The 24,514-nt window shown below is 43.4% G+C and overlaps 1 protein-coding gene across 4 annotated transcripts in view; it reads left to right on the top strand.

Moving 5' to 3' along the window:
* The window catches only part of Lipa (lipase A, lysosomal acid type), a 121,325-nt gene that overhangs the window by 83,600 nt on the left and 13,211 nt on the right, over positions 1–24,514 (top strand). For 2 of the 4 annotated variants that reach the window (XM_087625213.1, XM_087625176.1), the window contains exons 3-6: positions 6,808–7,060; positions 8,311–8,428; positions 21,125–21,323; positions 23,117–23,226. In XM_087625213.1, coding sequence (XP_087481339.1) covers positions 6,956–7,060; positions 8,311–8,428; positions 21,125–21,323; positions 23,117–23,226 — 532 coding nt within the window. In that variant the 5' untranslated portion in view covers positions 6,808–6,955. Of the gene's footprint in view, positions 1–4,450; positions 4,645–6,807; positions 7,061–8,310; positions 8,429–21,124; positions 21,324–23,116; positions 23,227–24,514 lie in introns of those variants that run through there. The other 2 variants (NM_001439918.1, NM_012732.4) reach the window with 2 other exon arrangements.

Here is a 24,514-nt window from a genome sequence, read left to right as displayed (position 1 = left end):
AGGGTAGGCTAAATTGAAGCAGGTAGAATGATCTCGAGGCAGATTACCAACTTAGTTTCAAGGTCTGGCAAAAGTTTAGTCTCTCTGAAGGCAAGACTATTTTCAGAAAAGGTTACTGTCACCTCATACTATAATACTTGCTTTGCTTTCTTTTCTGTTGTTGTTATAAAATAATGACCAAACCAGATTGGGAATGAAGGGGTTAATTTCAATTTAGAGATTCCAGTCTGACATCAAAGAAGTTCAGGGCAGAACACAAGGAAGGAACCCAGAAGCAGGAATGGAAGCTACTGACTCGCTTCCTCTGACTTGTTCAGTTAATATCTTTACATATCCCAGGCCTACCTGCCCAGGGAATGGCACTGCTCACAATGGGCTGGTCTCTCCTACATCAATTAGGAAAAAAAAAAAAAGCCCCTACAGAAATTTCCTCTGGCAAATACAAGGGAGCGTTTTCTCAGATGAGGTTTCATTTGCTGAGAGAAGTCTAATTTACAAGTGAATCTAATTATGACTGTTGGTATTCTGTTTAAGCTCCACCCTCACAGCTACCTGGCAGCACTCAGGTATGCTCTGCCCCACAGTTGCCTGGCAACAGGCAGCTGTGCCTGACACTATAAAAGGGGATGCTTGCCCCGCCTCCTCCTCTTACTCTCTTTTACCCTCTCTTACCCCTCTTGCTCTTTGTTTTTCTCTGTTCTTGCCCCCATCCCCCCACTCCATGTGCCCATGGCTGGCTGCCTTTCTTCTCATCTACTCTTCTCTCATTAAACCACTCCATGTGGAACCGTGGTGTTTGAGGGCACGAGCCGAGATTCAAAACCCTAACAATGATACCTAGCATATGTGAAGCCTTGGTGTCTGTCCCCAGGACCAAAAGAAAAAGAAAAAAGAAAAAAAAAAGTCTAACTTGAGCACATTCACCACTACCCCCAGCCAGCAGCGTTCTCTTATAGCATCTAAGTTATTCACAAGGCATTGTATATTACAATGGTCTAAAGCCAGAAGGGGGCGGGTATGTTTTTCCTCATCTGGGTGGAGGGATTTCTTGGTAGTATGGCTTGTTTGCACATCTCATTCATTCACAGACTACAGAGTGACTCTAGTTTTCCTGGATTGCACTTTGGGTGAGGTCACTTTCTATCTCAGTGACTTAAGGCAAAACCGCCTTTCTGAACTCAGTTTCTATTTGTGAAAAACGGAGATGCGGGAGTCTTGTACTGCGATCTCACGGAGAGGACTTAGCTCCGCAGTGTGTAGGATGCAGTCTCCCTGGTGCTTTCGGGGGTGGGGTGGGGGGTGCTCATTTGTTTTCATTTAGAAAGTCCGTGTGTTCTATGTCCTAGCTTTTTAAACCATAGGTTACAGTCCCACATGTGGGCGTCACACAAACAAATTAGTAACGCTAAAAGGCTCCTGAGTGTGTAATTACCAAAAGTAGATTCAAATTCAAACACCTAGGGATGGGATGTGTTTCTGGGATGACGAGTTGACCGTGTCATGCACATCGCTGCAGTCTAGGTTCTGTCCATGTAAAACGTGCTGCTTTGTTCCCTGTGTGCCAGCATGTACCACAGACAGACTGCCGAAATATCCTTGTTCACACTAGGGACGGTTTTCTCTAGTTAGTTTAGCTAAGGCTTTAATCTAGCATGTTGATTTCCTCAAAGAACCAGCTCCTGGTTTTGTTGATCCCTTGTATAGTTCTCTTTGTTTCTACCTGGTTGATTTCAGCCCTGAGTTTGATTATTTCCAGCCCTCTACTCCTCTTAGGTGTATTTGCTTCTTTTTGTTCTAGAGCTCTCAAGCTGCTAGTGTATGCTCTCTCCAGTTTCTTTCTGCAGGCACTCAGAGCTATGAGTTTTCCTCTTAGCACTGCTTTCATTGTGCCCCATAAGTTTAGATATGTTGTGCCTTCATTTTCATTAAATTCTAAAAAGCCTTTAATTTCTCTATTTCTTTCCTGACCAAGTTATCATCGAGTAGTTCAGCTTCCATGTATATATAGGCTTTCTGTTGTTTCTGTGGCAATTGAAGACCAGCCTTAGTCCATGGTGGTCCGATAGAATACATGGGATTAACTGGTGTTCTTGTATCAGTTGAGGTTTGTTTTGTGTCTGATTTTTATGGTTGACTTTTGAGACGGTACCGTGAGGTTCTGAGAAGGTATATTCTTTTGTTTTAGGATGAAATGTTCTGGAAATTAGTCTCAGTTCCTCAGAAAATTGGAAATAGTTCTATCTGAAGACCCAGCTATATCACCACTGGGTATATGCCCAAAAGATGCTCCAACATATAACAAGGACACATGCTCCACTATGTTCAGAGCAGCCTTATTTATAATAGCCAGAAGCTGGAAAGAACCCAGATGTCCCTCCACAGAAGAATGGATACAGAAAATGTGGTACATCTACACAATGGAATACTACTCAGCTATTAAAAACAATGACTTCATGAAATTCCCAGGCAGGTGGGATAGAACTAGAAAATATCATGCTGAGTGAGGTAACCCAGATCAAAAGAACACACATGGCATGTACTCACTGAGAAGTAGATATTAGTCCAAAACCTCACATTCCCATGATACAATCCACAGACCATATGGAGCTTAGGAGGAAGGAAGACTAGGGTGTGGATGTTTCAGTCTTGCATTGAGGGGGGAACAGGATGATTGTGGGAGGTGGAGGGAGGAAGGGACCTGGGAGGGAGAGAGAAAGGGAAGGAAATAGAAGGGGGTAGTATCAGGTACTAGAGGGGACAGGAGAGAGGTACAGAGGGTCAGGAAATCGAATAAAAATATGTAAAGGGGAGATGAGGAAATGGAGAGAGTCACTGGAGGTCCCAGGACCCAATGGGGATGATTTTAGCAGAGAAGGAGAGAGAGAACCTGTAGACACCCACCCATCTCAAAGTTTTTAACCCAGAAATGTTCCTGTCCAAAGGACAAACAGGGACAAAAAATGAAACAGTCTGAAGGAAAAGCCTTCCGGGGACTGCCCACCTGGAGATTCATCCTGTCTGCAGATACCAAACCTGACACTGTTGCTAAGGGACACTTGCTGACAGGAACCTGGTATGGCTGCTCCTTGGGAGGTTCAGCCAGCAATGGACCAATGCAGATGTGGATGCTTGGAGCCAAACATCAGACTGAGTTCAAGGACCTTCATGGGGGAGCTGGCAGAAGGACTGGAGGAGGTGAGGGCAATTGCAACCCCATAGGAAGAACAATATCAGGTGGCCGGATCACCCAGAGTTCCCGGGGAATAAACCACCAACCAAGGAGATCCATGGCTCCAGAAACATATGTAGCAGAGGATAGCCTTTCTGACATCAGTGCATGGGAGGAGGCCTTTGGTCCTGTGGAAGTTTGATGCAGCAGCATAGGGAGATGCTGGAGGATAGGACAGGAGGGGGTGGGTGTGTGGGGTAACACTCTCATAGAGGCAAAGGGGAGGGATGAGAGGGAGGTTGTGGGAGGGAGGCTTGTAGAGGGCTAACTGGGAAGTGGGATATCATTTAAGATGTAAACGAATGGAATGATTAATAAAAGTTTTCTGCTATTATAGAAAGATAACGCTTAAATTATACAAAGCCGAGGTTTTTAATATTTTCCCACCACCACTCCTCAGCATATAAGTAAAAATTAGCATACCTTTGAATTGTACTGTGTTACAACGTTTGATTTTAAAAGTTATTGTTTGGTTTCTTGACTGAGTTTCGTAAAAAGTCTTAAACTGAAGTTTGGTTAGAGATAGGACAGAACTTGCGAGCAACTTTCGAAATGTGTCTAAAAACACTTCTGCCATTCTGTGCTATGTATTTATGGGCTGCAGTGGTCTCACCTATAAAAACAAAATATCAACCAATTCTGAAAACCGTTTTATGGATCCCAGCAGTATCAAGTACTCAGTCAAGACATCTTTTTGTAAAAGTTGACACATCTGTCTCACTAGTACAACAACTTGTTTTTGTTTGCAGAAAATGGCAAATATATATGTATATAGATCTATCTATACCAAATTATTGTTTTGAAATAATTTTCTTTATAATTTATTATCAAAAAATGCTTGATTGGTATACCTATTTCGTTTACCTATCTAGTGGAGGTTGAACGACAATTTCTGAAGTGAAAGGGGGTCATGAGAGGAAAAAGTTTAGGATGCCCTGCTAAGTGCTAGTTATAAAAGACACACATGGGCTTTGGGAGCAGAAGGAAGCTCAGACGGGCTCGGCTCAGAGCAGTCCGGGGCTGGGCCAAGTCTCTTGGGCAGATAGAAGGCGCATGCTCATCTGAGTCCGCTTTCCTGGGGCTGGGCCGATGGCCGGGAAGGGTGGAGTCACGGGGCATTTCCCGGTGGTGGACTGCTCTGATTGGCTGTACGAAAGGCCTGGGGCGTCTCGGCCCTCCCACCAGGTCTGTAGGCTCCTGGTTGGCCATGCTCGCCTGGTTGTAGTGGGCACTGCTCCTGGAGACTGAGGTTGAAGGACTACTCCGGGTGAGTGACTGCCTCGGGCCTGCTCTGTGCAGCGGTCTCGGGAGCTGGTGCCCTGCGGATCGCCAGGCCTGGGAGAGGAGCCCCCACCACGATCTCTGGTCACCAGTTGCTCTGCTCCCGGAGCATGTTCTGTGTCCGGTATCCAAAGGTGCTTTGGGGGCGGCGATTCTGTGGGTATCAACAAGAAGTGGACTGTCTTTCCCTGGTCGCCCTCCCGCTTCCTGGACAGGCGCGATCGACAGTCAGGGACTCTGCCCAGAGTTCTTGGAATTGGGAACAGGCAGTCCTCTTCATCCTTTCCTCCCGTTAGTTCTCCCACGTAGTGTTAGCTAAGTGCACGGTCAACAGCAGACTTGGGCGTGGGTCCTGTTTAAAAACTCCGGTGATATGCTGTATAATCAGCTAGTCCTCTGCTTCCAGTATTTGACTGATTTATTCACATTATCTTGAAACGTGAGCTTAGCAGTACTGTCGAGTTATAGAGAAGCAGCAGACTGTAGGAGGCACTGCTGCGGCTGGGCATTGCCAGTAGCTTAGTTAGCAGTTAGTGAAAAACTACTTCGCGCCTTTGTTTTCATCTGCCTCTGAACTGCCGAGCTGCTTCAGCCCGATTTTCAAAAGCAACATTTGTACTACTAGTTTGTGCAGGACTTGCTTGCCACAGTCCTGGAGGCTCAAAGTTGAATCAGACTTCAGCTCTGCCCCACCGCCACTTCCTTTCTCCAGTGAAATGAAGGCAGACAGATAATGGATTGGATTTTTGCAAAGCCATAGGTACTGTGGTAAAGGTGCCCTGCGTACCTAGACTAGCACACTAAACCCAGCTCAGAGTCTTGTCAGACAACCTCTTCTGTGAGAATTACTTGTCAAGGTTTTTGAGCAACAGTGCTCTGTTGGAAGGAAGTCTAATGGGTGACCTTCCACGTGAAGTAGCTTCCCCAATCACCCCTGTGTGTGAATGCCCTTCGGAGACTGTATCAGGTTTTGTAAAAACGGCTTCCAAAAATAAATGTGCTTATTTTTAAGTTGAGCTGAGAACCTTTATCTATTTTTTTTAACACTCCCCCGCTCTTTCAGGTTTTTTTTTTCCCCTAGTATCGAAGGACCTCTGGCACAGTAACCTTAAGTTAAAAGGTAGCCGTAGGCTGTGCTGCATAAAACCACGCTGGTTCCTGAGAGCGTGTGGCTGGGACAAACTCCAGAGATCACCCTCTGCTGTCTGGAATGCTGGGGGTTAACTCTTGCATGGAAAAAAGATCACTTCAGGAGAAATCGCAGTGTCCTGAGATCCAGTTTTCTAAGAAATGTGGAATGATGGGTTTACTATTATTATTCTCAAAGAACAGGATTGAGATGTCAACATTGACTAGCAGGATTCATTGTAGGAATTTCTAAGTTTTGACATGTACAAATACCAGGAAATTAATATATTCCATAGTAAGAGCATACCTACCATCCGGAAGGTCCCTGGGGACTTTCCCCTCCTGCCCTTTCTCCACTCCAGATATTCATCTGTTTTCTGCCAGTATAAACTAGGTTACATTTTCTCCAAGTTTTATATACATTGAAACAATTCCTTCCCTCTCCTCTCTTTAACCCTCTCCATGACTTCTTTGATGTACATAATTATTTTGAGATTTGTCTAGATTGTGTGCTCACTGGTGAAGTATGTATACGTATAATTTGTCTAACTAGACACTTATTTGGTTTGACTGCCCCCACCCCTACCCCCACCCCCACCTCCAGCCTCCAGTTTTTGGTCATTATATACAAAGCTTCTATAATTTAAGTACAAGTCTTTAGGAATACATGCGCCTGTCTTTAAAAATGATCATATCAATTTTTTAAAGGCCTTCATTCTAACCTTAGTCTGAGCACTGTTAGAGACTCGAACTACCTCACTGTTAGCAAATGCAGTGCTTTGCTACAGTGTAATTTCGAGCCATCCGGGTGGTGATCTGATCTTTGTTGAGAGTTGGAGAGTTTCTCTCTCCCTTCATTTTTATTAACTCGGGTGACAGATTTTAATCCTGACATATAATTTCTGGAAAAAACCAAATTTCAGATATAGCGGCAGATGACGTTGGCTGAACTTAAAAATATATTTACCTCTAAAGCAGAGCGGAAAAGGTGGAGGAATTCTAGGGTTCGCCCTTTTTTTTTCTCCTAGGTTCCTCTACATTCTGCTTCTCTAGAAATCGTTTGTTTCACTTTGTGGTGGTACATGAGTGTATGAGGCCAAGCGTGCTAACTGGGGGCGATGCTCCTGGAGGTCTCTTAGTGAAAACAAATTGATGTTTTCCCCTACCAGAGACGGCTGCAGTCGTTCGGTTCCTGTCTGCCTTCCGTGTAGGATTTGATTTCTCCTAAACTTGGTTTAAGACTTTTAAAGAAGGCCCTAATTTATCGAGGCCTGTTTGTGAAGTAAAATTCGGCTGGCTACTCTCAACGGAAGAAAGATGCAACTGCTAGGCCGGGTGATCTGTTTCGTCGTTGGGATCCTGCTTTCTGGGGGCCCAACGGGGACCATATCAGCTGTGGACCCTGAAGCAAACATGAATGTGGTGAGTTTCTAAAGGTCACATGCTTTTGAAATGCAGCGATGACACGTATCGTTTTCCTAAAGAGTTGTGACGTCACAACCCTAGGCTCTTTACAACTCCTTAAACTTTTCGCTTTTCCTGAATTGTAGATGCCTTCTGCTACACTTTTCCCACTTCTCAGATACCGTTTCTGTATCCGGAGTCATCAGGCTGCTGAACAGGATACACAGCCTACGCTAAATAATGTTTTCTTTTTCGTAATTTTGTTTTTAAATCACTTAAAACACACTTTAGAGCTGATCAACCCGTCTAAGCCATTTAAGAGAATGCCTTTGTGAGTGCTGACCCTGAGCTGCGATTAAGAATGTCCAGGGAGCACAACTCAGTACGGTCGTGAAGATATTAGAAGGAACCCATCCGTTAGAAAAATCTAAGCAGAACACAAAACAAAGAAACCCCAAAACCCACCTGAATTAATTAAAGCATTTCAAAATTATGAATCTTAAGTAAACGGTGAAATCTGGATAAAAGCACATGTAGGAATACAATAGAGAATATAGATTATTGAAGAGACAGCAGCTTTAAAACTGAAGATGGATTTGACTCAGCTGAAGAAACAGGTGATGGACAAATTCCTAGATGTCAGGAGCAAGTTCCTAGATAGAACAGTATGGCTAGACACAGGCCTTGGCTTCATACCCCAGCCCCTTAGCAGTTCCCTCCTAAGGGAATGATGGAATTGTCTTTCAAGTATTTGTGACAGAGAGGATAATGGACACTTTGCTCTTTCAAGTAATTGACGGTCGGCACTCAGCCATGCCCCATGGCTCTTTCCTTGTGGAGAGGTCAACTTAATGGCCCTTTCCCATTTTTCACCTTTTCTTCAATCAGTTTCATGTCCTTCAAATGACATTTTTTAGCCTTATTGCCTAGGTCAGGAGCTTTAGAACATGAAGAATGTTAGCCGACATCTTTAGAAAAGAAGTCTTTATTTGTGCCTGATTGGCATGATGCAAAACAACAGGAGCCCAAATTTGACACACTTGCTGTAGAACGTGGCAGGATGATTAAATGCCATGAGTATAATTGGCTGGGTCTTGAGATGGGATCTTGGTTACTAGATCGAGTGGAGTCAAGAGTCAAATTGAAATGATTAAAAAGCTATAAGAAAGGAAAAGTTCCTGCATTTGTTTTCTCCTTTGCCTGATGCTTTTGGAGATGCAAGAATCAGCATCCACCGTAGAATACCCGTTGTCTTCTTTTCTCCCCAGACTGAGATAATCATGCACTGGGGATATCCTGGCGAAGAGCACTCAGTACAGACAGGAGATGGCTACATTCTGGGTGTTCACCGAATCCCGCATGGGCGGAAGAACCAGTTTGATAAAGGTATGGATGCTTACCGTAGCAAGGTGTAACGGCTTTTGGAAGTCACTGTGTTGTCTGAGTTGGTGACAGAATTCAGACTTCACTTGACAGGGTTACCACAGGATCGCTGGAGGCCAAAGTACCAGCTAAGCTGGGGCAACCACTTTAAAGCAAGGCTGGCTTGACTAATTTCACCGCTTAAGAAACAAAGTACTATTATGAGCATATCTAAGCTAATGTTGTGAGCATTAAACAGTTGACTTTTGCAATTTAAAAACTATCCACAAAAAACAAACGAACAAACAAAAACAAGAGACCATAAAGATAAGCACTAAATACTTCTTTTTCTATCTTACTTCCCAGTTTTTAAAATGTGTTCTTGTTGTATAATATCTTCATTTAAAATTTTTGTACCTTCCAAATGCTCATTAGGAACAATTGTGGATTAGTTTTCTCTTGCCACCTTTTAAGTTCAAAAGGTGCTGTAAAGGACATATTGTTTTATTTTTCAAATTATTTGTTTGCTATTAACAAACTCACAAAACATGCTTTTATTTACTATCACAGAGCTCTTCCCAGTAATTCTTAGAGTACTTCTCTGAAGATACATAGCACTCCATTGCATATTTGTGTCATGGAAGGCTTAACAAGTGAATGAACTTTTTGCTACTTTGAATTCTCGGCTAACAAACATTGCTGCTCAAACAAGTCAACAACAGCAAAACATATACCTATATATTGTGCAAGTCAATAAATAGTATAAATACTTATTAATAATAAATAATATAACTACAATATAGCAATTTAGAAAATGCTCTCTCTGCGTGCTTGTATTGATACCGACTTTCACTAGGATTATATTAAAAGTTCTTATAGATTTGCTTTAAAAATTTGTAGCTGGGTCTATAGTTATATATAGTTTTGATTAACTTATAACTTAAGCAAAACTGTGGTCCTGACGTGGGTGATGGAATTTCTAGACAAACTGTCTTACACGCCTAACAGGTATATATCCTTAACAGGATAATAGGTTTGCTTTTAACCATCTCTCAAGGTGGCCTATTGATTTTCTGAAAAATGGGTTAAGGTAATTGGCTAGCTCCCTCTTCTGTTGGGGTTGTAACCAGAGACGAGTGTTCTTTACCTCAGATGCTTCTCAAGTGATTATTCAGAGTGAACTACAGATCTGGGGCGAATGTGAGCTTTGTCTTGTGATTCTTTTCATGCTGTGTGAGACGCCTAGTTTTCTGCCTCCATACAAGACACTGAGTAAATAATGCTTAGGTGGCTATGGCAGTGCTCTCTTCCAAAGTCATTTGAGATTTTGTTTTAGTGTGAATAGCTCTACACTGTCATTTCTCCTTGCGAGTTTCACAGAACGATTGAGTGGTGACTTGCACTGATCTGTTTTTCCTGCTCTCAAACACATAAAAGTATAGATTTTGTGCAAGAGCGAACCTATTGATCATAGTTTCCTTCCTTCCCTTTTTTTTTTGCCAAAAAAGAAAAAAAACCTACACAGCATCAGGTTTTAGAGCCTATCTAAAGACACACGAGTATAGATGGTATTTCCTTTAAAGTTCTTAGTTAAGTAGTAGTTACTACTACACGCCATTTTTTTTTTTTTTGGTTCTTTTTTTTTGGAGCTGGGGACCGAACCCAGGGCCTTGCGCTTCCTAGGCAAGCGCTCTACCACTGAGCTAAATCTCCAACCCCTTACACGCCATTTTTTAAGGCAGGCAAAGCCATACTGGGAGAATGTACTACCTCCACCCTCAGGCTTCTGTCTCCACACAGCAGTTAAAGCGAACAGAGATCTTTCTTGCCTTGTGCACACACATCCCACTGTGGCCAGTGGAGGTGTTTTTTCTGTGAAGGGAAGCAAAGGCTTCAAAGAGACAGCAGTCCTTGGAGAAAGAAGGTGGTCCCCTTGCAGGCCGGGGAGGTGGATGCCCTTGTCTTGAGAGTTCAGACCACAGCCTGAGAGTTCTCTGAGTCAAAACTGTGTTTAGTTTTAGATCCTAGTTTTCCTTCCCCATTCTGAGGAGAGGTCGGTGATCTATGTGTTTACAAGGCAGCCTCAAAGGGGGCTTTTCAGGGAATTCTGTGACTCAGTTCTCTATGGTTCGCTCTCCATGGCCCAAGTCCCAGTGCTGGCCAGAAGCTCTTTATTTTGTCTATTCAGGAGCACTGTGGTCAGTGCTGCTAATCTGTCTTGCTGAAAACCAAAAAAGTCAAAGAGAGTACAGGGTACCCAAAATGGCACCAATCTTGTGAATGCCACTTCCCTTTGGGCTCCCTATTAATAGCTCATCACCCTTCCAGTGACCTAGACTAGAAATTGCTAAGTCATTTCCCTTTGTTTGGCAGTGCTGGGGATTGAACCCAGGACCTTGTGCATGCTTAGGCAAGCACGGATGCCAAGATCCATCCACAGCCGTCCGTAGAATCATTCTTGATTCTCTCGCAGTCTCTACGCCATCCAGAAACCATCACTCTTTAACACCGTTCTCCCTGCTCTGACCACCACACTTCTTCCCCTTATGATCTGGATGCCATTCATCTAGACACAGGAGACAGCTCAGAAACTGAGAGAATATTGAGGGAATCATTGTGTGTGTGTGTGTGTGTGTGTGTGTGTGTGTGTGTGTGTGTCCATATACCAGAGAAAATGAATCTCAAAGCAGGTCTATGGAAATTTAGTGTTGTTTTGTGCAATGAATGCATTTAACATATAGAAAGTAATGCCCTATAGCCTTATTCTTTATAAGCAATTATAGGATATATTAAACTGACATTTATTTGTAGGGGGGACATTCTGAGGGGGGCAATAGGTTACAGAGAAAGGGTGAGTGGGCTGGCTCTTCAGACAGCATGACTAGCTTCACATGGTGTCAAAGGTTCTGTGTGAACATGTCCTCCTAAAAGTTCTGCCACCTGCTGCCTCCTGTTCTAGCCTCTCTGTCTCGTTTTGCAGAGGAAGTCCCTTAAATCTCAGTTGTTATGGGACAGTGTGAGGCAATAGTCTTTATGGATCTAATGGATGTAGATACATACATTTCTTAGTAGTCCGTCCTGGCTGTGTGTGCACGTTTCACCTCATCAGGAGGAGCAGACATTTCTGCTTGTAGCTATTGGAGACTATGCTGCAATTTTCCATTTAAAATACATTGGGAGGGGGGCAGATACGGGGGGAATATGAGAATATCCTTTGTATGCTAAGGGAGACATTAGACATTCTTTTCTGTCATTCTCCACTCCTGAGCTTGGAGCCTGTCTGGTAGCCAGCAAGTCCCAACAATCCTCCTGACTCTGTCTAATACCATGTTAGTGTTTGGTTTGGTTTGGTTTGGTTTTTAGGGTTGTTTGTTTGTCTTTTAAATGTGGGTGATGGAAAGCTTTTTCCACTGAGCCATCTTCTTTTAAGCAATCATTCTCATCACATGTTGGGCTACCCCTGTATTGGCTGCTAAGTGCTTAAGGGAACTGAAACACAGAAATTAATCATTTATAGAGAAGTGGTTTTGTTTTTATCTGCTCAGACTTAATGATGAATGTTAATATTACAAGACTCTCACTTCCTGCTTCGACCAAGGATTTGAAAAGCTTGCACCGTTGTAACACACGTCTGGCAGATGTCTAGGTATCTAGATCTTCAAGTTTGAGATCAATTCAGTCATTTCCTGCTAGAGACGGCCAAGGCAAAGGGCAGTTCCTTGGGCATTTTGACTGCAGAGGTAATATTCCTTGAATTCAGAACATGTCCTTATATAATAAGGATTGAGCAAGCTGATCCCATGATAGCCATAATATAGACGTTATTTAGCTGAAACAAGGAAATACTACTTGGGCCAGCATTAAAAGGAAAATACAAGCCTCACTGGGAAATCAGCCAGTTACAGTTGCCTAACTAGGAAATCAGATACCTCATTTGTATCTGAAAAATCCTGCATCTGATGACCTGGCGGGTGAGCTCGCATTCTGTGAAAACTGGAAACAACTGAAGGCAAGCAAACTTCTTGAGGAAGCAAACTTCTCAAGCGTGGCCTAGGTGCAGGCTTCTCAAGGGTTGCCAGCTGAGCCATTTGAGTCAGAGGTGAAAGTTCTCAGCCTGGTGCGTGAGTTGTCTCCACCAGAAAAGACTCCAGGCCGTTGTTTTGATTTCGTTAGATCATCCTTTCTGTAGGGAAACTCGCCTTTTAAAAGAAGCCATCTGTGAGTTTCTGGCTTTATTTATTCATTCACAAGATGGAGCTTTAGTAGGGGTATGTAATCTGATTGTAAGTCTCTGTACCAGAGGCACTGAGCCCATGTAGACTGGGCTGAGCACGTGCTGGGGCTTTCTGGGCTTCTCCTGGTGCATTGGGCAGGAGATTGCATTTCAGTCTTTTAAACTCAGCAGCCTAAGTCGAGCTAGCTGTATGGTCTGTTTGTCCAACTCTGGGTGAGGTTGGAACAAAGGAGAAGTATAACATCAGAGCCTACACTGCTCCACCCGCCCCTTCCCTTTCCTCACACCCACTCCCTCCTTCTTGGCTAGCTACTGCTAAGTGCCTTGTGTTTAGGAAAACATCTACTGTCTCTCCTGGCATACACGAGGATCTACACACACACACACACACACACACACACACACACACACACACTGTATTTTAAATGGAAAATTGCAAGCACACTCTCCAATAGGCACAAGTACAAATGTCTGCTGCTGTGGATTGGGTTGAAAAGTGCAGCCAGGACAGAACATTAAGGAATGTGTGTGTCTCCATCCTAAGGACCGCTGCACTTAGAACACATCAGGTGCCTGGGGGTATGTTTTCTGAACTCTCTGTGTGTTTGGTTCACAGTAGTCAAGTCAACAGTAACTCAGATAGTTGATAACAAGTGTAATTCATGCCTTCCCCACAGGACCAAGGGAGGCTGGATCCCTGTGGAGGCCAAAGTCTTTTTGAGGTTGATTATGTTGCTGACTCATTTGCTTTGAAAACGCTGCACCCCAAGGACTTGGCCTATCCCCAAGTCGTTTGTTGCCCTCCTAGGACTGAGTAAAGCATTGAGATTCCAAAATGTCCCTCATTCCATTCTAAGTCACATTCGGGTCAGAGCTTCCCTATCTTCCAGTATCAGAGACAGCCAGGGGCAAAATCTGTGGTCTTACTGTGGAGGGTATAGCTAGGTGCCACCAACTAGTGTGACCGTACCAAAAGCACTAGCCTCAGGCTTGAGTGGGATGGTGGCAGTTTACTTAACCTCTCTGGGTTTGTTTCTTCATCTTATACAAGAGAAGAATAACACCTACCCCATCCTTGCTGTAAGGCCCTTGAGGTGCCTTACCCTGCATAGTGAGGTACCTTACCCTGTGTGTACCTCGTGCCAGATTCAACTTCAGCCGCTACAGTGACAGTCACCAGGGGTGTGGAGGGCAGTGCTGTGCTACTGATGGGACCTGGTGATGCATGGTCATGTGCTCGCTCCTGCAGTGCAGGTCATCCCCCTTTCCTACAGGCAGACTTTGAAGTGGGAATGTCATGGCCTGGACTTTGGCAAACACCGCATGACTTTCTGATTGTTTTCTGTGGACAAGCTAAGTGTCCCCCAAGCATGAATCGTCAGATGAATCATTAGGACTCTGATTAGCCTGTTGGCCAAATGAGATACCGAGGTTATGGGGGTTAAGTAGTTTTCCTATGACAAATGGCTGGGGTGACATAAAGACAAGGCTTCTATACCTCATGTTTGAGTTTCCAGTCATTTAGCCCTTTTGGTTAGCCCTTGGGTTTGTACTGTTGTCCCTGATACAGTCAGAAAACTATCTGGTAACTTCCATATTGGATTCTCTTGTTTAGTCTCCCGGGATTTATACTTTGAACCTAAGCCCCTCCATTTTGTTTCTTCCTCCAGTTAGGCTGCACCTCACCTCTCCCTTTGGCATGCCCTTTTTACCCTTTGACCTACTGACATGGGGTGATGAAGACAAATAGTTCTCAGGGGATCCAGGCTCCCCAGTCTCCAACTTCTGAGTCTTGAGTTTGGAAGTTTGAAGTCTGATTATTTGTAATAGCCATTTTCAGGGTACTTGTTTTTTTTTTTTTGTTTTGTTTTGTTTTGTTTTTTTTTAATACAACAGAGTGGGACTGAAATCAATAGAATTTGAACTAATTTTTAAGGCCAAATATTAGAGCTAGAATTAGACTATAAAAATTCAACAGAGGCCATCATTTTGAATAACTGAAACCTAATGGCGGGCTACCAACCTCCAATCCACTCGATAATTCTTGAGGAGGAGACCCTTAGGATCCCCCTTGGATGCTTGTTGGGGACATAAGTGTGTCTTGTGGCTTCTTCCAGGGCATTTTAGTCAACTCATTCTCCCCTGACCCAGCTCGAAGGGTCAATAGCTGGCTGTAACTCCCTTTAAGTAGGTTTGAACATTCTTCTGATGGGCTGATTTGGACTGGCCAAGGGAGCTTCATAAACAAGATCTTCCAGGCCAGTCTCTGTGTATGGAGTTCCTCATTCTCCGGGTCAAGGCCAGAACCATTAACATGTCTATTTCACAACCATTCTGTGTTATTTCAGTGCACAGCTAGTTTGGACGTAGGGTGCTTGGCTTGCTGGGAACTGGCTGGAAACAGACATATTATTTGTGTGCATGCCTCTTCCCTACTTTGGGTTTGAATAATTGCTTAGGTCACTGGTGAAAACCAAGGCCTTTGAAATGAGGTAGACTTGAGTCTCAGAGTTGGCTGAGTGGTCTGTGACCAGTTGCTTTCTCTACAGGTAGGTCACCGTTAGGTAATGCAGGACAGGTAGGTCACCGTTAGGTCTCAAATGCAGGACAGATATGCCTGAGGTGCATATTTAACATACCAAAGGGGACCTGGCTGCCAGGTTCTCCCTGTGTCCTCAATCCCTAACTGTTACTGAGTGTGGCTATATTCCCCATACCCTCCCCTAAACCTCTCCAGCCCAGGGGTTGGGCTGTTTTTTCCCTAGCTGCCCTTCCCTATATAATCCAGCCATTTTGATTACCTGGTCCCTTTTGGTCTACCCTTTACCTTCCTGCCTACTTGGTCTGGGTCTCTCATTTCTCCTCCTGCCTCTCCTCACCAGGTCATGTCCACTCTGGCCTCTCCCAGATGTCTCTGCCTCTGGGTGTGCTCTCCCTTTTATCTACAATAAACTTTCTTCTCCACCATACTGGGACTCACTCTCACTCTCTCTCTCTCTCTCTCTCTCTCTCTCTCTCTCTCTCTCTTTAAGTTTCTTGTTTTTATTCAATCACCTCATCCTTAACATGGATATGAAAGTTTAAGCCATACATGACTTGAAACCTGGGACATAACTGTTTTGAACAATATTAACACTAGTGCCAAACTATGCAAACTCTAGAAGCTGGCCTGGGTTATTATGTAGTTAGAGTTCATTCAGGAAGCGCTTAGGCCAAAGCCTAATCAGATTTGGTACAATAATGATTGGACATTGAGTTTGTTCAGAGCAGATGTCCCACTTTTCTGGTTGATGAGTTCCTGTGAATTGGTGGATTATGTGACCCATTTCATGGAGATAATAAGCTGAGGGGCAGCTCTGGCTTTGCACTACCTAGTGTGGTTCCATGGGAATGGATATATACTACATACAAGGTCCCACTTACCTTTTTGTTTAGAATCTGCTGTTGCAGGATACAAATCCTTTTGTGGGAGATGCAGGCTCTTCCCAAACTAGCAAGGAGCTTAAGGTGTCCGGTTGAGGAGGACCTTACAATTCCTGGGTCAGGCAAAGAAGTCTGCCTTTTCAAGCCAACTCCCGAGGTAGATCCACTATGCTAGTGTCTTAACCTACCCAAGGAACTGTAGTCTAAGATCACTGCCCTGGCCACCCATTATGAAGTTGAATCAAATCCTTTGAGACTTCATTACTAGTGAAAACTGAGTTCTGTGTCATGTTGACAACGCTCAACTTTGGCCTCCTTCCTGCTTGCCCCTTGGTTTGATTACTTCCCTAGACCTCAGCTGGTTCCTCATGGTTTTTGGAGTGAAGTAGCTTCCCATGCAGACTCGTGTCTCAGGGGGTAGGAGGAATTCCCCACCCACATAGTTGCCTTCCTCTTATGAGCCATTGTTCGGCCTACCTTCAGCTGAGATTCACCTCACTGGGCAGGCAGCATCACAGTGACCAGCCATGAGGCTGCTCTGTAGGTGACCAGGGTAGTTATTTTGCCTGTCCATGGCTAGAAAAATGATACTTCAGGCTTTTTGTTTCTGTTTATTTCTGTTGTTGTCATTGATGATGTATTTGCATTAGCTCCCAGAGGCAGGAATTTTAGTAATTATTGTCATACTGAGTTTATAATTTAAAACTTTTAGTGCTTATTTTTCCTGTTTCTCAAGATGAACTAAAACCTTCACTGAAGGCAGAGGTGGCATACCTGACACAGTACACTGAAGGTAGAACTTTCCAGGCACGGAAAGTCTTACTGATGCAGCCTTAAAATACTTGCTCTCTTTGCTCTTGTCTGCTCTTCCCTATCCCTTCTCTCCCCATCGTCCTCTTCCCCCTACGTGCCCATGGCCGGCCTCCTTTCCTCTCCTCTCCTCTTCTTCTTTCATTAAACCTTTCCATGTGGAAAAAACAAACAAACAAACAAACAAACAAACAAACAAACAGTACTTCTAGAAAGCAAAGAAGCACATACAATGGACCTGGGGTTGACCCACTTTCTTCTTCATCTTTCCCCAAGGTTGTATTTTCTTTTGCTTTTGTTCCTTGCTCTATCTCTAGTACCAAGAAGGACCTGTCACATAGTCAGTGCTGAATGAGGGTTTGGTTGATGAATGGCTGCATGGTCTTGACCCCGTCAAGGCCTTTGGAGGGCAGGATGTTTTTTCTTGGGGGTGGGGTGGATTGTACATCCAAGTCTCTGTGTTTTTTTTCTTGTTTTTTTTTCTTTTTGTTATTTTTTTTTCAGTTTAACTGCCTCACGAAGAGGTGGTGATTAGAAGATAAATTCATATATACATTTAGAGTTCATGTGTGTTTTTTCTACTTAACACTTTTTAATAGATTTTGAGATTTAATATATGAGCACAAAATATGTTTGTCATACTTACCCTTCCCCACCCCACAGTTCCTGAGTTCCCTTTCAAATTTCCATCTGAAACTCGTCATCTTCAGTAAGACTATTCTATAACTGTTAATTTTTTATTAAGTTATTTATTTACTTTACATCCTATTCATAGCTTTCCCTCCCTCCTCTCTTCTCCGTCCTTCCCTCTCCCTTCCCCTTCCCTCCCTCCACATACCTCTCCTCCCCCTCTCCTCAGAAGAGAGGCTTCCCATGGATATCAACCAGCCTTGGCATATCAAGTAAGACTAGGTGTATCTTCTATTGAGGTTAGGCAAGGCAGCCCAGGGATCCAAAGGCAGGCAATGTTGTCAGAGACAGCCCTGTTCCCATTTTCAGTCTTGTATGAAGATCTAGCTAGCTGCACAACTGTTATACATGTGCAGAGTGCCTAGGTCAGTCCCATGCATGCTGTCTGGTTGGTGGTTCAGTCTCTGGGAGCCCCCAGGTTAGTTGATTCTGTAGGTTTTCGTGTGCCCTTGACCCCTCTGGCTCCTTCAACCCTTCCTTGGCTCCTCCCCTTCTTCCACAGGATTCCCCAAGCTCTGCTCAATGTTTGGCTATGGATTCATGTATCTAATAGTGTCTCAGGTGGAATCCCTCTCATGGCCTGGGTCTCAAACTGGGCCAGCCATTAGTTGTCCTTCCCTCAAGCTCTGCTCCATTTTTTACCCCTACGTATCTTGTATGCAGAACAAGTTGTGTGTCTAAGGCTGGGCTGGTGTCTCAATCCCACCATTGGAAGTCTTGCCTGGTTACAGGATATGGCCATGTCAGGCTTCATAGCCTCCATTTCTGGGAGTCTTAGCTTGGATCACCCACATAGATGCCTGGGACTTTCCACTGTCCTAGCTTATCCCAGAGATGCCCCTACCACAATCAAGTTGTCTCACCCCGTACTCTCTCCCTCCATGCCCCTCCCTCCTGTTCCCATCCCCACTCCTCCTACCCCCAGTCTCTTCCCTCTAGCTATCCCCAATGGTGTATAATCTATTCCCCTTTCTCAGTGAGATTCAAGTGTCTCCTTTTGGACTCCCTTGTTACTTAGCTTCTTTAGATTTGTGGTTTGTAGCATGGTTATCCTGTACTTTATGACAAATATTCACTTATAAGTGAGTATATACCATGCATGTCTTTCTGGGTCTGGGCTACCTCCCTCAGGATGATCTTTTCTAATTCCATCCATTTGCCTGCAAATTTCATGGTGTCATTATTTTAATGGCTAAGTAATAGTCCATTATGTAAATGCACACATTTCTAGGTTGTTTCCTGTTTGGGACTATTATGAATAAAGCTGCTATGAACATGGTTGAACAAGTCTTTCTGGGTATATGCCCAGGAGTGGTACAGCTGGGTTTTGAGGTAGATCTAGTTCCAGTTCTCTGAGAAACAGCCAAATTGATTTCCAAAGTGGTTGTACAACTTTGCATTGCCACCAGCCATGGAGGACTGTTCCCTTTGTTCCATATCCTCGTCAGCATGAGCTGTTGCTTGAGTTTTTAATCTTTACCACTCTGGGTGTAAGTTGGAATCTCAGAGTTGTTTTGATTTGTATTTCCCTGATGACTAAGAATGTTGAACATAACTTTAAGTGCTTCTTAGCCATTAGAGATTCCTCTGTTGAGAAATCTCTTTAGCTCTGTACACTATCTTTTAGTTGGATTATTTGGTTTCTGGAAGTCTAGTTTCTTGAATTCTTTATGAATTTGGAAATCAGCCCTCTGTTTGATGTGAGGTAGGTGAAGATATTTTCCCATTCTTTAGGCTGCCATTTTGTCTTGTTGACGGTGTCCTTTGCCTTTTAGAAGCTTTTCAGTTCCATGAGGTTCCTTTTATTAATTGTCGATCTTAGTACCTGAACTATTGGTGTTCTGTTCAGAAAGTTGTCTTTTTTGCCCGTGTGTTCAAGGCTATTCCACACTTTCTCTTCTGTAATGTTTAGTGTTTCTGTTTTGTTTGTTTGTTTTGTTATTGTTGTTGTTGTTGTCTTTGATCTACTTGGACTTGAGTTTTGTGTGGAGTGATAGATATGGGTCTATTTGTATTCTTCTACATGCAGGCAGACCAGCACTATTTCTTTTTTTTTTTTTTTTCCGGAGCTGGGGACCGAACCCAGGGCCTTGCGCTCCCTAGGCAAGCGCTCTACCACTGAGCTAAATCCCCAGCCCCTCAGCACTATTTCTTGAAGATGCTTTCTTTTCTCTATTATATAGTTTTGGCTTCTTTGTCAAAAATCAAGTGTCCATAGGTGTGTGAGTTTACTTCCAGGTCTTTGATTTCATTCCATTCATCAACCTGTCTGTTTTTATGCCAGTACTATATGATTTTTTTTATTACTCTTTCTATGGAGTATAGCTTGAAATCATGGATGATGATACCTCCATAAGTTCTTTTATAGTATGGGATTGCTTTAACTATGCTTTTTCCCCCATATCAAGCTAAGTATTATTCTTTCAAGGTCTGTAAAGAATTGTGCTGGAATGTTGATAGGAATTGTGTTGAATCTGTTGATTGCTTTAGGTAGGATGGCTATTTTTACTGTGTTAATCCTACTAATCCATGAGCATGGGAAATCTTTCCATCTTCTGAGATCTTCTACAACATTTTTCTCAGAGATCAGAAGTGCTTGTCATACAGGTCTTTCACTTGCTTGCTTAGACTCACACGGAGGGATTTCATATTGTTTGTGGCTGGTGTGAAGGTTGTTGTTTCCCTAATTTCTTTCTCAGCCTGTTTATCATTTGTATATAGGAGTGCTACTGATTTTTTGTATTGGACTTTGCTTTTTACAACAGATTTAGAGTAACATCAAAAATTGAGGGGTTGGGGATTTAGCTCAGTGGTAGAGTGCTTGCCTAGCAAGCGCAAGGCCCTGGGTCCGATCCCCAGCTCCGGAAAAAAAAAAAAAAAGAAAAGAAAAAAAATTTGAGCAGATGCAGGGTTAAGTAACCAAGATTTCCAAGTCTTGGCAGTTATGAATAAATCCAATAAGTGTGTGTGTGTCTTCTGTTCCTGTACATGCTTAGCCTTATATTTTATGAACTCTTCAGTTGTACACATTTATAAGTCGTTATCACCCAGTGTCTATACTTAGTTCTGCTTATATGTTCGAAATGATGAGCAAAACTGTGTTAAGTATTCATGCGTGTTTTGGCCATCTGTGGAGATGAAGTCCTACTCCCTGCACTGTGGCCAGCAGTTGATGTTATCTCTGTATAGGGATCAGCCATTGTTGCAGGTGCAAAGAGCCATCTTGCTGTTGTGTCCTTTCAGTTTATCTTGTTTGAAATGATTGTGATCAAATTATATACATACTTTCAAAGTTCCACCAAATCTATTATCTTCTTAAGTCAATGTTTTGTACCCAGGCATGCAAAACAGAAGAAAAAAGTGAAGTTTTGCTCCTTCCTTGTTAACACTGTTTGAAGAAGACACAGCCGTCAGCTTTTACAGGCAAACAGTGCTGACTCCATATGTTAATTTGCTTTTGCTGCTCATAATGGCTTTGATCCTCTTAATAGTTGGCTGTTTAGCAAAGCATCACTTGCTGAGAAGGTTGGAGCTAACCACTTTTAAACATCAATGTTTTCCAGGTCCCAAACCAGTTGTGTATCTTCAGCATGGCTTCCTGGCAGATTCTAGTAACTGGGTCACAAACATTGACAACAACAGCCTGGGCTTCATCCTGGCAGATGCTGGCTTTGATGTGTGGATGGGAAACAGCAGAGGAAACACCTGGTCTCGGAAGCACAAGACTCTGTCAGTTTCTCAGGATGAATACTGGGCCTTCAGGTATATCACAGTTGATTATAACTTGTGTCTTTATCTTAAGGCCTTAAGACAGGCAGGTGGAAATTTAGGCAGGTTCAAGAGGAACCCTGAAGTTGTGTAAAAAGGGAGCTGATACCTTTTGAAAAGTTGTGAAGCTTGTCAGGGATTTAAAAACAATCATGAAGGTAGATTTAAATAAGTGATTATATAAGTGAATAGATTCAGTTAGGAATTCTTAAGGTATTAATATTCCTGGCCTGCAGTGTAGGCTTGCCTCATCTCCCCAGTGTTTGTTCTCTCTCTCTCTCTCTCTCTCTCTCTCTCTCTCTCTCTCTCCCTCCCTCCCTCTCTCCCTCCCTCCCTCCCTCCCTCCCTCCCTCCCTCCTCTCTCCCTCTCTCTCACTCTCTCTGTCTCCTGGCTCCACCAATGAATTGTTGTGTGATACTCAACACAGTGTATAAACGGTGTTTGTTTCCTCATCTATAAATTGGGGATAATGAAGTCCTAGCTTATAAAGTCACCAGGACCTAAAGTACAAGATTCAAGGAAGAAGCCCTCCACAAAGCCTGGGGTATTCTAAGTGCTTTCTAACACTGAGATTGTCACTTCCCTCAACTCTTTCTATCACACATACACACACACACACACACACACACACACACACACACACACACACACTCATATACATACATACAAACCATTGTGCTTTATAAAAAGACCAGGATATGCTTGATAAAGCACAGTATGATGAGGTGGTAGGGGTGCCTCTGAGGGCCCGTGCTGAGGCATTGCCTCCCCCTAAGGAACCAGTCTTAGGAGTATGGGTCTAGTATAGAATAGAGTTTATTTAGGGTATGGGAAGGGGAGTTGACAAGGGAGTAGAGACAGAGGACAGAGGGGGAAAGGGGGAAGAGAGAGAGAGAGAGAGAGAGAGAGAGAGAGAGAGAGACAGACAGACAGAGAGACAGACAGAGAGACAGAGACAGACAGAGAGGGAGGGGAGGGGCAAGGAGGAGAGGAGGCTGGCCAGGGACATGTGGAGAAAGAGGGGGATAGGGAGAGAGGGAGAAAGAAGTCAGGGAGAGAAGAAAGTCAGAGAAGGGGCAGATAGAATGAGGAGGGGCCAAATAGCACCTTTTATAGCAAGCCAGGCCTACCTGGTTTTTGCCAGGTAACTTGGGTGGAACCTAGCTTAGAAGGAATGCTAGTACGCACGCATGCACATACTCAGTACACACCCACCTGATTAAAAGACTACATCCTGCTGTGCCAGGTATTATAGAAGGCTGGCCCTGTAGACGATTAAAGTTTGCTCCCCTTTGATAAAACTAGAGCTACCCTGGTCTTGAATCACAGGAGCAAGAACTTTTACCAAAAAGCAGTTATTAGGACATGTTTATGGTGACACCGCTTATAACAGCGAATACTCAAATGCACAGCGGCAAATTCAGTTAATCAAGTGTGGCATCTTAACATAGTAAGCCGAGAATAAATGTCTCCAGTTCCATGCCAGCACGGACAGAGCCAGGAATGCACAAAGATAGGTGTCATAATCCCATCTGCAGGCCGTGTGTGCAGCGAATCAAGCTGCCTTGTAAGGTAAAACCTTAGAGGCCTTACCTTTGGGACATACGACTGGGCGGGACTGCCGGGGACTTCCTTGGACCTTGGTTAGTGTTCTGGACTCATATAGGATTGATGACTCAGCCTCGTTCAGTGTGTGCTGACACACTTCGTGCTAAGTGCCCGAGTGCTAGTCTATATTTGTGTGCTGTTTCAATTAAAGAGTCTTTTGTGCTTTTTTGGATTATAGTTTTGATGAGATGGCAAAATATGACCTCCCTGCTTCAATTAACTACATTTTGAATAAAACTGGCCAAGAACAGCTGTATTATGTGGGCCACTCTCAAGGCTGCACCATAGGTATGTACACAAGGAAGAAGTCAAAGGCGGTGTGTCTTAGAAGTGACATACACAAAAATGACGTTACCTCAAATACAGCTTTGTTTTTTTAATGCCAAGTAGACATCATGAACAGGGCAAGGGATTTTGAGTAATAATCTTTAGAAATTCAGAATTTAATATAAATTGTTAAAATATCTTAAAATGGAAAGAATTGATGTAGGCTCTGTTCTGTTATGTGTTTTCAGCTTGAGGAACATAGGAATGTTGAGAGGGTAGAAAAATGGGAAGTTTTCTAGTGCCAGAAACCTTGAAGAGTCAATAATAAACTAAACTTTAAATGTTAACGGCCCTGGGCTGGGGTTCTGGGGCTCAGTGTAGAGAGGTTGCCTAGCATGTTTGAATCCTAAGCTCTAACCTGCAGCTCCACCCAAAATAAGTATTAATAATCAAAGAAATTAAGTCAAACATAAGTGACTACAAGGATGGCAGCTTATAATTTATAGTTTTGGGAAGCTATTTGCATGTTTTGTTCATGTATTATAAAACTAATATGTTTCCAAGTGTGTATATGTTTGTGTGTGTGCTGCAAGTATGTTGTGCAGGCCAGGTCTTAGCTGTCTTTCTCAGGCTTTGTCTGTCTTGCTCATTTGAGATAATGTCTACACACTACATAGACTTGACTGAGTCAAAGAGTCACCTATCGTACCATCCCAGTGCTGACAACTGTAAGTGCCGACCACCACACGTGGCTTTGTGACGTGGGCTTTGAGGATTTAACTCTGGTTCTGTTTGTGTGGCAAGCACTTTGTGGAGAGAGCTACCTTCTCAGCTCGATATTTTTTTATATTATAAATAAAAGCGCAAAGTTTTACAAAGTTTAAAACCTGCAAAGCAGTACTAAATTTTTAACAAGTAAGTTTCTCTAATGAGAACACGGAAACACATTCCGTAATTTCTTAGATTCTGTCGTTTGGTGTTCACTAACACCTTCCGGCTTGTGGCACGTGTTCTCCATGGAATGCATTCTGCAGGGACACTGGCAGAGTGAGAAGCTGGAGCGTTGACCTCTTCTTAGATTGCCCTGCCTTCCAGAAGATAGAGCTGCACGCTCCTTAGCTCGTTATTAACAATACTTCTTTCATGGCGAGGTGACTTGTCTGTTGAAGTCCGTTGTTTCTAAAGTGTTCTAGGGACAAGTAACACGGGACGATCTAAGGGAAGTGTAAAAGATACTTAGAGCAAGGGGAGTGTAAATGTGGCTTGTGAGTCTCTGGTGTTCTGCTTCGATGGTCTGCAAATTAGGGAT

Source organism: Rattus norvegicus, chromosome 1, assembly GCF_021556685.1.
Source record: "Rattus norvegicus strain SHRSP/BbbUtx chromosome 1, alternate assembly SHRSP_T2T, whole genome shotgun sequence".
NCBI classification, from domain to species: Eukaryota; Metazoa; Chordata; class Mammalia; order Rodentia; family Muridae; genus Rattus; species Rattus norvegicus.
This window is presented reverse-complemented; position numbering and strand designations above follow the sequence as displayed.